Genomic DNA, 13,535 nt, shown 5'->3' with positions numbered 1-13,535 from the left:
GCTTGCTACAAGTATCACTTTTCAAAAATTCTTGAGGCCCTAGGGATGATAGGCCTGACTGTGGAGGAACTAACAGCAGGGCACATAAAGTTTACGCTTTCAAACACGACGGTGGGATATGCAAATGCTCTGAGAAGGATACTGATTTCCGAGGTGCCCACGATTGCAATTGACATGGTGGAGATAGAAAGAAACAACACAGTGCTTCCTGACGAAGTGCTTGCACATAGGCTTGGGCTCGTTCCTATATATTCGAAAAGAAGTCTTAAGTACAAGGAGGAGTGCGGGTGCTCTGGATTCTGCTCCGAATGCTCTGTTGTGTTTGAGATAGACGTGGTACACACGGAAGACACGCTGAGGGCTGTGAGCACAAGAGACATCATCTGTGATGAGGAGGACGTGGTCATCAAAAGCGGGCCTATCATCACAAAACTAGCAAGAGACCAAGGCCTAAAGGCCCGGTGCATTGGGAGAAAGGGGATAGGAAAGACTCATTCGAAATGGTCTCCGGTATCTGCAATCAGCTTCGAGTACGACAAGGACAACATCAGGAGAGAGACTGACTACTGGTTTGAGGAGTCCATAGAAGAGGAGTGGCCCGGGGTAAAGCAGGGAGAGGCAAATCCGATGCAGAAAGTAGACAAGATTCACATGTGTGTGGAGGTTGTTGAGGGAGGTGCCGGGCCGCTTGCTGTTGTCTTGGAAGGACTAAGGATACTCAAGGAGAAGATAGCAGGGCTGGCATCTGCAACAGAAACGATGGATTAAAATGGTGCTCAATAACCTTTATTTTCTTATTTCTATGGATGGGATTTGTTCTTGACACTCTCGACATACTCCTTGGCTCTCAACTTCACCTCTTCAACATTTCCGTTGTTTTCTTTCTCATACTCCAGCCACATCTTGTAAAACTCTTTCATATCGCTCACCTTCCACTTCTTGTCAACAACTCTTCTGTAAAGACTTCGGAGATATGCTCCCTTTTCATTTCTGATGTATGAAATCCACACATCTTTCTTGTCAACCAAGAGCTTCTCTACCCATGCCCTTGGACTATCGCAGTACTTGTATATCATTCCAATCGATATAGAAAGGAATTCCTTGTGTTTCTCGACAAGACGCATCGCCTCTTCTTTGTCTGCCTTGAACAGAACATCCAGGTACATTCTGAACGACTTCTTTGTATTAGTCTTTTCAAAATAGAACTTAAGGACTTGGATGTCGTCAGTGTTCGACGCAACAACATCTAGAAACCTCGGCGAGCATATCTTTGCCAGCCTTCTTATTGTTTTTAGACACTCAGTGTCCTTGACAAACATAAGGTAATTCACAAATGAAATGCAAAGTTTGTCTTTTTCTTCTCCCTCAATCTTAGGAAGAAACTCGTAGAACACCTTTCCAGGTCCCCCCTCCTCTCCTATCTCTATCTTATACTGTATGTACTTTATCACAGGCATGGCTTCCCCAGGGTGTGCCCTAATGTCCATTAGGATGTCCTCTTCCGTTACAGCCTTACTTCTTTTCCTTTCTGCATTCAAGGATTTGCTCACACTCCCCTCGTCCTCCTCCACAGTGCTACTAGACTCATCCTCCACATCCGAGATGTCAAATGGAACAGATAAATTCACACCCTCTTCAGCTTCTTTCAACCCGGACGTTCTTTTAGTACTCATCAAAAACACGCCATCTTTGATATCATACAAAACACCTCTCACATACTCTCCGTATCTTTTTCTCGCCGACTCAGACATCATCATGTATCCTTCGTGGCCCTCATACTCAAGGTATATCCTGTCTCTCCCATAATCCTTGACCCTAGCCTCAATGGTAGACCCAATTTTTAGTTCAGCATATTCTGCAAACATATAGTTTCCCAAGCCAACCCTCCTGACCACGCATTCCACAGTGTCTCCAGCTTTGTATCCGTTACTTGCAACAAGAAACCCCCTGATATTTCCATTTCTAACCCCATAGCTATTTCCAGACACCGCAGAAACAACGGTCATCTTTAGAACACCACTCACTGGATCGTCAACTTGCACAAAGTGAAGCTGCTTGTCCTTCTTGTATAGAACAACACTCACAACACCCTTCACATCGTTGTTCTGTAATAGCAGAGTCCCAGACCCATATCGAGTCTCTACATTATAAACCATACGCCCATCATTGTCTTTCTTCCACTTGACCTCGCCAGTTGTCTTAAACCCAGGGTAAAACGTGTCAAACTTGTATATCTCCGCCACCCTGAGGTCATCGGTCTCCCTAACAACCCGGAAAGTGTACAGCACATCCTTGTCAACCTCGTCGTTCGTGATGGTCACCTTCCCGTCGACAGAAAACAGCACATTGACATTTTCCTCACGGGAAACAAGATAGCTGTTGAATATCGGAGACACATAGAACACTTCTATCTTCCCGTTGTATCTAACAGGATGCATCCCGCTGGCCATGTTCAACGGCTCAATCTCATAAGATCCAGAAGGAGCGATAAACTTTCTGTTCAGTATCCTTCCATACAGATACGTCGACTCCTGCCCAAATAGCTTCATTTCCAGGGAGAAAACCGCCAAGGGATAAAATTATTTTTCATTCCTTCCGCCATGGCACCAATTCCTCTCCTCCCAAGCTGGAAACACATCCCAGCAACACACAGCTTGTTTCCGAGATACTGGCCATAGTTGCATCTACTGCCTGAAATCCACCGGAAGGAGGCACCCACGGCATATCCACACATGAACGACGCCCCCATCGTCCTTAGAACGGACTTCTTGAATGACGGGTGGTACACACACTCGACCTTTGGCTCCAACATCAGGGCCTGCAGCCCACTTCACATCAAATACTAAGAATCACAGGAAAGAGTTTATTTTTATCCACACGGGAAAGACATCGTCTAGCCGTTTATCTTTTCCTCAGTCCACTCCTGGAAATAGTTCATCACAAATACAATGACGAAAACCAGGAGAATTGTGATACCACCGATAAGGAATCCAGAGAACAGCCCTTCGCTTGCATTTATCCCATGCATTCCCCCGAACAGGTCAAGAACACCCCAGACATTTACAAAGGCTGCAAACCCAAGACTGGACACATCGGCCTTCGACATTGCGACTAGAAGCCTTTCGTCTCCTCTCATCTTTCCATAGATGACATATACAAAGAAGAGAACCACACCCAAGATGCTTGCATAGAGAAGCGATTCCAACCTCGTGATCAAAACAATGAAGTATGTCGTTCCATAGGCCGAGATTAAGCTGAAGAGCAGGTCTCTGAGCTCCTTTTTATAGGACATGACGGCTGCAATGACACCAACCACTGCTGCTGCAATCATGTGCATTTCGAATGTTATTCCCAAGGACTGGAGAATGTGCGACACGGCGAAGTATCCACCCAGCACTGCAGTAGTAGAGTACTGTGACTGCTCCAACGACTTTCGTGGGATGTTCATAAAAGCTATGGCCACCAGCAGTACAATTGAGTAAATGATGTTGACTGCCGCGGAGCTTCCTGATGTTGCATATGAGGGAACGGCAAATGCCAAAGACCCTGTTCCGTCAGCTGATGTAGCAGGTGAATCCGATGCTGGGGCGTTGCTCTTTGCAGCTTCACAGAGAACTAGTGAGATAAAGGGAATGAGAACACTTAGTTTCATCTTTTTCAAGAGCTTCTGCATTTGTTTTATACTTTTCTGTCTGTTTTGAACTCAGATAATTGGTTCTTTCTTTAACTTTTCTAACGAATTATGTGCATTATCAGATACTGATGTGACAGGCAATGTACCTATTGAAAATGAGAAAAGGAATAGAGAAAACAAATTGTGCATTACGCTTTATTGATGTACGCCAAAGTCGTCCAATCACTTAGTAATGAAGGGGCGATGCTGCTGTTGTGCCTGCCAATGAAGAATCTTTGCTAGCATCCGTTGAGTAAGGTCCAAAGGCGCCATGACTCCGATAGAAAAGGTACGGACTGTAGAATGGATAACCTGAACCAGCAGAAGTACTAGAAACTGACCTTGAATAATATCTGCTGCTACTACCTAGGCTACTTGCTGAAGAGGAGAAAACAGATGCTGCAAACAATGAGACTATTCCAACTATGAATTTCATTAAGTCTTGATGCTTTTTCCGTTAAATATTTTGCGCAAAACACCTGTTTCAACGTTTTCCAATTGGAAGGCATTTTTTGCCTTAGAGTTTCTCATCATCAAGAATAATTGAATCAATGCATAGTTTATTTTGGGAACATACGTCTCAAGCGATTATATTTATAGCTTTAGGACAATTAGGATTAGTAGCTCCTATAAATTTGGGCTCTTCCCTTGACTCCTAGGAGAATGCGATTTCATAGCTCTTTCTTGTTGTCATACCCCTCAGCTCTTATTTCAAACTTTAGAATCTCTCTGAGTATTGCCATGGGGTCTGTAAAGATAAGGTCTGGAACCTTTTTTATGAACTCTATATCCTCTACAAGAGAATTCTGGCGCCCCACATAGAATGTTATGATGAAGGTTTTTGTACTCTGGTCGCTGACAAACGTTAGGAACCTGTCTATTCCTTTCAAAGCATCACTAAGGATGGGAACCTTCATTGCCCTTTTCGGAATGAGCACCTTGTAGAATGCAGGGAAGAGAAATGCAAACTGGCTCGGAATGAATGCAACGACATAGCAGCACAGAACATATCTGATGTGCAGCTCTATGGAGAGGTGTCCGTCTATAAGGAAGTCCTTAAAGTTCAGCTTTAAGTATTCGTAGAGCTTGTTCCATGCCTCTTTGTCATGAATCCCGGACACCTTTGTAGTCCCTATCTTTTTATTGAATGCCCTTGTCAGTTCGTCAACTTTGTCCACTTTTGCCTTTACGTCATCAGCGACTGGGATTGATCTGTTTTGCGTAGGCGATACTTCCCTTGGAGGATACTCGTTGATTTTCTCGTCGATGTCACTCAGGCTTGCATCTTGATCTGGCGAGGGATCGTGCACTTCTTTTCCGGATCCACCTGGGCTGTACTCTCTATCGTTCGTGCTTTCACTTTCCTGGAGCTTCACGATCATGTTGTCTCTTGGGGCCTTGTCCACTCCGATTGCAGGCTCGTACCAAGACAGGATCTTTGGGATAGTAGCAGCAAGAGCGACCAGCTTCATTGTGGTTCGAAAGACATGAAAATAAATAGAATGTTTAGATCACCTTACAATTCTGATAATGGAGAGTTTCAAATAAATCTGGCACGAAACCTGACGTGGACACAAGTCTAAGATGCCAGGGCACTTATTAGGGTAATAAAATTATTCAAGGTTGAGGGTTATGGACTCGAGCATGAAAAAGAGATTTATTGAGCTTTTGAGCATATATGGGTCTGATTTCGATGCAATAGCAAGTACAAGTGAATTAGATGGGATGACAAGCGAAATGCTATATTCAAGGTATCCGGAAATTCTTGACACTTACTTCCTGAAAAACACGCCGCTTAACCAGGACGAGATCAACTGGCTGCAGATCAAGGAGATCTACTATATGAACGAGAGGTTTTACTTTGATGTTTTGGTTGGGGAGCTCTGCGGATCCCATGTGATCAAGAACGGGAGGGATCTTGAAGTTGGAAAAGAGCTGGTACTACTTCTAAAGGACTATGAGTTCAAGCTACTATCGAAGCTCAGCATTCTGGACAGGCTCTACAAGAACTTGTACAGGGACGGGATGCTGAGCGAAGATCTAAGCAGGAAAATAAGCATATCTTCTAGTAAAGCTATGAAGAGAAGGAGCGAGACCGGGGCCTCTCCAGATGTAGAGGGCTCGACGCCCAAGAAGAAACCTACTAGCATAGCAGTTGTTGTTAAAAATAGCCAGGAAATGTCTTCTACTAAAGATGAGGCTGAAGATGAGGCGGACGCCAAGGATGTAGATCACACAGAGGAGCAGCACGAGGAGGTTGAAAGTGCTGCAGAGCAACATTTGCCGGATCCGAGGCCTCCAAGCAAAGATAAGACTGTGAGGGTTGATTACTCTGCAATCCTCAGACTTTCAAGAGAGCAAAAGAAGTAAATATAAAATTTGCCTTTACACAAAACCCCGGAAAATCTTAAGTAGAAGTCTTGTTGGGCTTTTACGAGTCATTTTCCCTATAACATTCAAGGCGGTAAGAGCATTGCTCCTGATTGGAACGATGTGTCAGACGCCTTGGACATTTTCTTCTAAACTGTAAGGACCTTAATAAGCTGTGTCCAGAGCACTACTAATGCGGGTGTATTGGTGCGAGTCTTGCGGCAAGGCCTCAAAAGGCTATATGTTGATAAAGAAAATAAATTGGCTATAATTATTTAAGTGATTCGCTTATGGGCTGCACCCCGATGTGCGATGGATCTGAAAACACCCATTCGGTAGGGATGAAGAGATTTTCGCAGAACCAGACAAGCACACTTCCTTCTGGATGCCGAGAAGAGTATAAGAAAGTTGTGTATGTATCCCATCCAACAGTACTTGATAAGCAAATCAAATACCGTCTGTGTTACACGAAGTCGAGTGGGCACGAGCCTGAAGACAACGAGGTCCTAAGGATCGAGATTTCTCATGACCTGGAGAATCTAGCACACTACATCAGAAAGATTTTGGACTATCACAGATTCAAGAAGCTGAAGATATATGTAAAGTATAGCGAATTTCTGAAGCTTCACAAGGAGATAGAGAAAGTCAACAATGACTTGTTTACCTGCAACTATAGCTTCAAGTTTAGCTTCATTCCAAGCAGCTACAAAGAAGAGGAGTACGTACTTCTTTACGAAATAGAAGGAATTAAGAGAGGCGAGCACTACGGCTAATGGAAGATGTCGAAAGAAAACAGAAATCTCATTGACAAAAAATTTTAATTAGTAAAGTTTGTTATTATTGAGAGCTTTTGTTCTGTCTCTCTGATAGATAAAGAAAACATACAAAGGAGAAGTGCTGCTAGAAGCATCCACAGCATCTCGACTCTCTAGTCCCCTCGTTCTTCATTTCTATCTGGCGCTGAAGCTCTATCAGTCTAGACTTTGCCTGGGTATTCCCTGTCTCATAGGAGATCGTATACCACCACAGTGCCAAGAATGTATTTTTCGGCATTCCGCATCCGGTTTCGATAAACTCTGCAACAGAGAACGCAGCTTGCGAGTGGCCCCTCACCGCTGCTTTCAGTGCCCAGAAAAACGATTCCTTCAGATTTGACTGGACTGCACCCTCAATTCCTGTAAATAAGATTCTTGAGTATATTACTTGAGCATCTATCTGCCCAAGAGCAGAGGCCCTCCTGTACCAATCAACTGCCAGAGGAAGGTTCTTTTCTTGTTTCAGCTCGCCGAGCTCACAGCATCTTGCCACTCTGTATTGGCAGTTTGGGCAATCAAGCTCAGCACCCTTCAAGTACAGCTTGAATGCATACTCATCGTCTGCCTGGACCTCGCTGGGTGCTGTAGCAGACTCATATATCTGTGCAAGGTCGTAGTATGGATATGGATACTCTTTACTAGCCTTTCTGACAGCAAGCTTCAGGTAGAACAGGCCGCTTTGGAAGTCCTTCTTACTTCCTATGTCTCCATTGATGAGAACAGAGCCGTATGCATGCATCCCAACAATAAAGCCCAGCTTGGCGGAGCATCTGTAGAAATTTAGAGCATGTTTGTGGTTCCTGGGCTTTCCAACACCCTTTTCAAGGCATTGCCCCATCCTGAACGTTCCCACCGGGTGGTTTTGCCTGGCTGCAGAAGAATAATAGCTTATTGCCAGCCTTCCATCCCTTCGAAGCCCAAACAGCCCAAACTCGTATCCAAGGCCCATGTATGTCTCTGCCTCAGACAGAGTAGAATCGTAGGGATGTGACCGCTTGCTACTGTTTATCGTCTTGGAAAGGAACTCAAGGCACTTTTTGTTGAACTCCCTCATATCCTCACGGCTCTCCTCTAGCGTTACCAAGGGATTCTCACCAACCAGAAACAGATGTCTATAGGAATCATTATCATCTTCAACAAATTTCATATATTCGTTAAGAAAACTGAACATTTCATTGCTGGACCCAGATTGAAGAGCTTTTTTGAGCTCCATCTTCAGCGTCTTGTTCAGTCTTCCAAACAACGAGTTCATGGCGTGGGAACATCCATGGTGAGTGTCTTAAGATGTATCCAGCGCACTAATCGAACATCTTTCCCCCTACTTTGACTAATTTGTCCTCCAGGCATCCAATCAACTTCCAAGGCCATTTTCGGAAATTGCATCATCTCTGCCAAGCCCAGTATAAGTGCATTTATCTCTTGCTGCAAGATGTGCATGGCCTATGGAAATGGCCGCCGGATGTTCTCTTATCCTCAGAAGCTGCATCAATGTGACGTGCATTAGACCTACCACCCATCATATAGCGCTGTCCATTCCAGGCTGTTTCAGACACAAAGGCTGCATGCATCATGTTTTCTTCAACGAGAGATGATTGGTTTTAAGTTTTGAAACGACAGGAGAAGCTAGGGATATAAGCAAGAGCTGGGTGTTTTCTGATGGAGAGAGAAAACGGATATGTGGCAACCTCCACCGAGCATGCACATGACGTTGGAGATGGAGAGCAATGTACCTTATCTCCACTAGTCTATGAGTTTTCATACTCTCCAAGTGAAAATCGGGTCATCGAATACTTGGACAACATGTCTGATAGCGATGTAGAAGAGCTGCGCATTGCTGCAGATCGTGAGCACAACATAGAGGAAAGGGTATCTGCGATGCTCGACCCATATCCTATTGGCAGGATCTCGAGGGGGAAGGTAGACGTCAGCCATGGGTTTTTCAATGAGTATCTGTACGAGAGCCACGAGTACGGGGCCAACAAGCTCCTAAAGGCATATAGAGTGATGTGCGGATTTGAGATATATCTACTTGGACAAGGTAATGAAGAAAAGATAGGGTATCTGAAGTCGAATTTGTTCGGAACAAAATACATTTTTTATCAAGGGGAAAAGGCAGTCTTAGAGATCAAGTACGCAACATCCATATTTAAGAGAAGAGGCCCAAGGTCATTTTCTGTGATGTTCATGGGGATACTAGGGTCCTCCCTGGACGAGCCTGTTGTAATGAAGAACAAGGAGCCCTATTACAATGTAGAAACCAACAGCTACTCTCTAAATTTCAATGGGCGAGTGACTACACCTTCTGTAAAGAATTTCCAGCTTATACATCCTCTCGAGCCCACGTATGTGACACTGACGTTCGGGAAGGTTTCGAGGTTCAAGTACATTCTCGACTACACATATCCCTGGTCTGGAGTGCAAGCCTTTGCAATAGCGCTTGCAGCGCTGGACTACAAGGTTGGGTGTGACTAATGCCTGAGGTTGGATGTAGATTGTAAGTAAGAATAAATATTCTTTGATAAGGCCATTTTCGGTGGATAAAATATATTTCTGAGCAGACGCCTGAATTGTATTGAATGAAAAGAGTCGATGTTAAAGAAATAGAGAAGAAGGCCAGTTTTGTGTTGAGGGAAAGAGATGCTGGATCTGGTGAGTTATGCCCAGGAGAATGTTCGAGGATCCTCGTAGTCAAGGGCCACAGAGCTGTTCTATTTGGCACCACATTATTTCTCGATGAAAGGAAGTTTGAGGAGGACATTATTTATCTAAGCAAGGACGAGACAAGGATTGTTATGGCAAAGCACAATGAGGTGGTTGTTCTAGATTTCTTCTCTTCTACCATCAAGAGGATTGGTGCAAAGGCCCGAATAAGAAGAGGAGAGGTATGGAATGAGTACCTAGGCATTCTGGATGAGGACGGACGTCTGGAGGTATTCAAGGATGGGAAGTTCGTGTATGAAAGGGAGGGTGTAAAGGACTTTCTTCTTCCTGATTTTGTTGTTGGCATGGATGAGAAGTTTATGAGCCATGAGAATGTGAAGAGGCTTTTTCGAAATAGTAGAGGGGAGGGGATCATAGTTGTGACTGATGAGAAGCTGGCCCTTGGAGACGTTGAGGTTGAAAACATACTTCATACTGGGGATGTGGACTACGACAGAGATGCAACGCCCTGCTACTATCATTGCGATTTCCACGGTGTGAATCTGTTAGCGTCTAGCAACTCTTCCAAGTTCCTATTCCTTGGAGATGGCCTTTATGAGTTGGATCTAGAAGAAGAAATAAAGCTTCTGAGCTTAAGAACAGATGAGAAGTTCAACGTCAGATATCTAGTGGGTATGGACTACTCTGGAGAGTATGTGTACCTCGTTGATGAAGACGGGGTTGTGAGCAAGTTTGAGGCCTGTGGGATAGAAAACGAAAGAGAGTTGAAGGAAGACATTGATTTTGTAGAGGAGAGATATGTGATTTCGAAAGAAGAGGGACTGAAGAAAGTGGATGGGGAGGATTATGCCACAGGAGCTGGAAAGGACAAGCCACTTTCATCATTGAACAATCTACTGGATTCTATCAAGGAGAGCCGCACTTCTGTAGAAGTGGAGGACAGCAAGCCTCCTAAGGACGAAGATGTACCTAGGAAAGTGACAGGGGATTCTAGAGTGGACGAATTGATTGAGAGAATTGGTTCCCAGATAGATAAGATTACCAAGGACTTTAAGGAAATAAAAGTTGAGAAAAAGACCTTTCGGATGTACAAATACAATGCAAACGATTTGTCATTGTCTGTTGAGCAGGTATATATGAATGTCACAAGGCTCGAGAACCACAGATCGATGGGGGATGAAATGGCGGAACAGCTTTCGCTAATGCTTAACAATCTTGAAGTCTACAGAGGGATTGATGAGGAAAACATAAGAAATGCAGTAAGGTACATTGACAGTGCAATAGAAAGTATTTCTAAGAAACGAAGGAGAAGGATTGTACACTATACGAAGCCATTGTTCTATGGAATTGGAAAGGTGGGAAGAATCAGCCAAGGGTTGGATGTGAATCTTGGAAGTGTTCAAAATACCTTGACAGAGGTGGGTTATGTAGAAAAAAAGATAGACAACGATGATCTGGGAGACAACTTTACACAGCATTTTAATCTTAACCAAGGGCCTACAGATGCTGTGCCCGAGGAGAAGCTGGAGAGCCAGCAAAAGGAAGTTCGTCCAGAGAAAATAGAAAGCAAGCCAGATAGAAGTTGTTTTGGCGGAAATGTGCTACAAAGGGAAGAAGCAGCACATCGTCCAATTTCTAATGCACAGCCTGCTAACATCTTTGGGCAGCCGATGCCTCAAAGTAACTCTATACAGTTCGAAGGATTGTTTAGCGGCACCTCACCATCCAATATTTTTCAATCCATAACAAGCAATGCTCCCACTATTCCTCAAGTTCCATTGAAGAAGGAAGAGACACCTGATCAATCAACCCCGAACGCATTTTCAAGATTTGCAAATAGTAGAAGCCTATTCAAATAAAACACCAAGGATAAGATGCATTCCAAAAACCTTTAGAAGCTATACTCCAGTCAATTAAAATAGTTTTAATTTTCGGGTTTGTTCTCCTTTATTGGCTTTCCTGCCTTGATTATTTCGTCGACCAGCAGCAGGCTTGTGGCAATGATGGCAGAGTTAGAGATCACTGCCGAAACTACAGAGGAATTGTCGACAACCTTCTCACACTCTTGTCCTCTGAGAATCTTTGTAAGCTCTTCTTGTATGTCCTTCCCAGAGTTTCTCAGCAAGGCCTTGACCACATTAAGGAAAGAGTTTTCCATTACTTTGTATCCAACTACATCCTTCTCGGAAACATTGTCCATTCTTTCTCTAATGTAAGAAATCAGCGACCTGTAGAGCGAATATCCACCTTCAATATATGTCTTACTTTTCTGAGACATATAAAGACTCTTCAGAGCACCTCTAATCCCAGACTCCATTCTGGACATCTCGTGCTGACTATTTCCTCTAATTAGAATCGTGCATGATCCTTTGAATGGCGTTCCTTCAATAAAGGTAAACATCTCATCTCCTATCTTTCTGACGCTCACTCTCTGGCAATATCCCAACACCCTCTCATTGAGCTGGCTAACTTGCGTAATCACATTCCCCCCACACATTCTCACAAGTCTTTCAAGATTTCTCCTTTTTGCTCTTCTCAGCGCAAGGATCCCAGAGGCTGCAAACACTTCCAGCGAATAGGGGTCAATCCCCTTTTCAGTCACCACCATCAGGCTTTTTCCGTGCTTCTCCTTGATTTTCCGCCCAAACTCTGCAATGGCTCTTGACCTCTGCAGTATAAACTCTCTTTCCTTTCCTGCAAGCTCCTCCCTTTGCTCTGCAGAACTATAGCAGAACTCCGCATTTATCTCCGGCTTTTCATATTCAAGCGACATGTTGGTTATCAAAATACAAACCTCCTCAAGCTTATCCGGCATTGCATAGTGTCTTCCTCCATGATCAAGCACAAGCCCATCCACATACATGGTTTCAGATACATCTCCTTCCTGCATCTTGATAACCTCCACCATGTTTATGTCGAAGAACTGCGATTGAATCGCGTTCTCAACAGCCTGAACCAATATCGCTGACAACTTCAAGGCTGTGTCCTCATCAACCTTGGTTCTGATGGTGCTGTAGGCCATTTTCGAAAGCGTGTCATCTTCAAATGGCCTTTCCAGCGTCTTGAGATACCTCATTACGTCATCAAGACATAGCTGAAGAGAAGCACATATTCTCGGAATAGGCACCCCGTTTTCAAAATGCCTAAATGCATCGCTGAATATTTCGCAGCACAGAACAATCAGGGAGGTGGCCCCGTCTCCAAATGTAGTATACATCGATGTTGCTGCTCTTGTAATGATGATCGATGTGGGGTGAGTAAACTGTATCTCCTTGCAAAGGGTATTCCCATCCTTTGCAATGCGAAGTGTTTGCCCTGGAGAGATCAGCGCCTTGTAACTCCCAAACGGGCCCATGCTAGACGAGAACAGCGTGGAGAGCGTTACTGCCGTGTTGTTGTTGATTCGGATTGCCTGCCCGAACTGCGTGACCTGAGCCTCGGAATGCGTGGAATTCATTGGGGTAAATTTTTACAGACAGATTAACACCAAGAGGAGTGGAGAGTGTATCCTGTGCCTTGAGGGCATGCAGCCTGCTAAAACACTTTGCAATTCCTGCTTTCATTGGGCAAGAGGCTTCCCAGATATTTATAGGCGATGCAATGAAAAAGAGAGGCAAATTCTTTTACTTAATAGGGCGTTTTTCTGTTTCATCAAAAGGATAAAATAGTAAGCCTATCCTATACTATGAGCAAAAAAGCCGAGAGGGAAAGCAAAAGCCCCAGAACAAGGATGACAGGGAGCCAGATTAAAACACTGATGGCCTGTTTCCAGGATAATCCGTTTCCTACCACAGCAACCAGGCAGGAGCTATCAAAAATCCTAAACATATCCCCGAGGACAGTACAGATATGGTTTCAAAACCAGAGACAAAAGACAAAGAACCGAGCGAGGAGGGGTAGTGAAATGGGCGAGGGAGGTATTTCGAAGGGATGCCCTGCAAAGCTGTATATTTTAGCACATGTGGCAACTAGAAAAATGGAGGAGGGATACGAGTTAGACATTGAATGCTAGGGCA

General features: G+C 44.2%; 13 protein-coding genes across 13 annotated transcripts; 6 read left to right on the top strand and 7 right to left on the bottom strand.

The window, feature by feature from the left end:
• Positions 1 to 45: 45 nt before the first annotated feature.
• Positions 46 to 768, top strand: EHEL_060550 (DNA-directed RNA polymerase II subunit RPB3; the record flags this gene model as incomplete). The annotated part of the gene is made up of 1 exon (XM_003887360.1): positions 46 to 768. One exon carries the CDS (start codon positions 46 to 48, stop codon positions 766 to 768), a length of 723 nt encoding a protein of 240 aa, XP_003887409.1.
• Positions 769 to 800: 32 nt separating this feature from the next.
• Positions 801 to 2,549, bottom strand: EHEL_060540 (uncharacterized protein; the record flags this gene model as incomplete). Its single annotated transcript, XM_003887359.1, has 1 exon — positions 801 to 2,549. The coding sequence occupies one exon, from the start codon at positions 2,547 to 2,549 to the stop codon at positions 801 to 803; it is 1,749 nt and encodes a 582-aa protein (XP_003887408.1).
• On the bottom strand, positions 2,546 to 2,812 carry EHEL_060535 (uncharacterized protein; the record flags this gene model as incomplete). The annotated part of the gene is made up of 1 exon (XM_059743515.1): positions 2,546 to 2,812. The coding sequence occupies one exon, from the start codon at positions 2,810 to 2,812 to the stop codon at positions 2,546 to 2,548; it is 267 nt and encodes an 88-aa protein (XP_059599498.1).
• An 81-nt stretch (positions 2,813 to 2,893) lies between these two features.
• On the bottom strand, positions 2,894 to 3,652 carry EHEL_060530 (uncharacterized protein; the record flags this gene model as incomplete). Its single annotated transcript, XM_003887358.1, has 1 exon — positions 2,894 to 3,652. One exon carries the CDS (start codon positions 3,650 to 3,652, stop codon positions 2,894 to 2,896), a length of 759 nt encoding a protein of 252 aa, XP_003887407.1.
• A 208-nt stretch (positions 3,653 to 3,860) lies between these two features.
• Positions 3,861 to 4,109, bottom strand: EHEL_060525 (uncharacterized protein; the record flags this gene model as incomplete). Its single annotated transcript, XM_059743514.1, has 1 exon — positions 3,861 to 4,109. The coding sequence occupies one exon, from the start codon at positions 4,107 to 4,109 to the stop codon at positions 3,861 to 3,863; it is 249 nt and encodes an 82-aa protein (XP_059599497.1).
• Positions 4,110 to 4,344: 235 nt separating this feature from the next.
• Positions 4,345 to 5,145, bottom strand: EHEL_060520 (uncharacterized protein; the record flags this gene model as incomplete). The annotated part of the gene is made up of 1 exon (XM_003887357.1): positions 4,345 to 5,145. One exon carries the CDS (start codon positions 5,143 to 5,145, stop codon positions 4,345 to 4,347), a length of 801 nt encoding a protein of 266 aa, XP_003887406.1.
• Positions 5,146 to 5,305: 160 nt separating this feature from the next.
• Positions 5,306 to 6,043, top strand: EHEL_060510 (uncharacterized protein; the record flags this gene model as incomplete). Its single annotated transcript, XM_003887356.1, has 1 exon — positions 5,306 to 6,043. The coding sequence occupies one exon, from the start codon at positions 5,306 to 5,308 to the stop codon at positions 6,041 to 6,043; it is 738 nt and encodes a 245-aa protein (XP_003887405.1).
• A 305-nt stretch (positions 6,044 to 6,348) lies between these two features.
• EHEL_060500 (uncharacterized protein) lies at positions 6,349 to 6,816 on the top strand (the record flags this gene model as incomplete). The annotated part of the gene is made up of 1 exon (XM_003887355.1): positions 6,349 to 6,816. The coding sequence occupies one exon, from the start codon at positions 6,349 to 6,351 to the stop codon at positions 6,814 to 6,816; it is 468 nt and encodes a 155-aa protein (XP_003887404.1).
• Positions 6,817 to 6,943: 127 nt separating this feature from the next.
• On the bottom strand, positions 6,944 to 8,110 carry EHEL_060490 (TPR repeat-containing protein; the record flags this gene model as incomplete). Its single annotated transcript, XM_003887354.1, has 1 exon — positions 6,944 to 8,110. One exon carries the CDS (start codon positions 8,108 to 8,110, stop codon positions 6,944 to 6,946), a length of 1,167 nt encoding a protein of 388 aa, XP_003887403.1.
• A 404-nt stretch (positions 8,111 to 8,514) lies between these two features.
• EHEL_060480 (Tub-like protein) lies at positions 8,515 to 9,330 on the top strand (the record flags this gene model as incomplete). Its single annotated transcript, XM_003887353.2, has 1 exon — positions 8,515 to 9,330. One exon carries the CDS (start codon positions 8,515 to 8,517, stop codon positions 9,328 to 9,330), a length of 816 nt encoding a protein of 271 aa, XP_003887402.2.
• Positions 9,331 to 9,434: 104 nt separating this feature from the next.
• EHEL_060470 (uncharacterized protein) lies at positions 9,435 to 11,378 on the top strand (the record flags this gene model as incomplete). Its single annotated transcript, XM_003887352.1, has 1 exon — positions 9,435 to 11,378. One exon carries the CDS (start codon positions 9,435 to 9,437, stop codon positions 11,376 to 11,378), a length of 1,944 nt encoding a protein of 647 aa, XP_003887401.1.
• Positions 11,379 to 11,443: 65 nt separating this feature from the next.
• Positions 11,444 to 12,976, bottom strand: EHEL_060460 (T-complex protein 1 subunit zeta; the record flags this gene model as incomplete). The annotated part of the gene is made up of 1 exon (XM_003887351.1): positions 11,444 to 12,976. One exon carries the CDS (start codon positions 12,974 to 12,976, stop codon positions 11,444 to 11,446), a length of 1,533 nt encoding a protein of 510 aa, XP_003887400.1.
• A 228-nt stretch (positions 12,977 to 13,204) lies between these two features.
• On the top strand, positions 13,205 to 13,531 carry EHEL_060450 (homeobox domain-containing protein; the record flags this gene model as incomplete). Its single annotated transcript, XM_003887350.1, has 1 exon — positions 13,205 to 13,531. The coding sequence occupies one exon, from the start codon at positions 13,205 to 13,207 to the stop codon at positions 13,529 to 13,531; it is 327 nt and encodes a 108-aa protein (XP_003887399.1).
• Between the last annotated feature and the right edge of the window lie 4 nt (positions 13,532 to 13,535).

The sequence above is a fragment of the Encephalitozoon hellem genome, chromosome VI (assembly GCF_000277815.2).
Source record: "Encephalitozoon hellem ATCC 50504 chromosome VI, complete sequence".
In the NCBI taxonomy this organism is placed as follows: domain Eukaryota; kingdom Fungi; phylum Microsporidia; family Unikaryonidae; genus Encephalitozoon; species Encephalitozoon hellem.
This window is presented reverse-complemented; position numbering and strand designations above follow the sequence as displayed.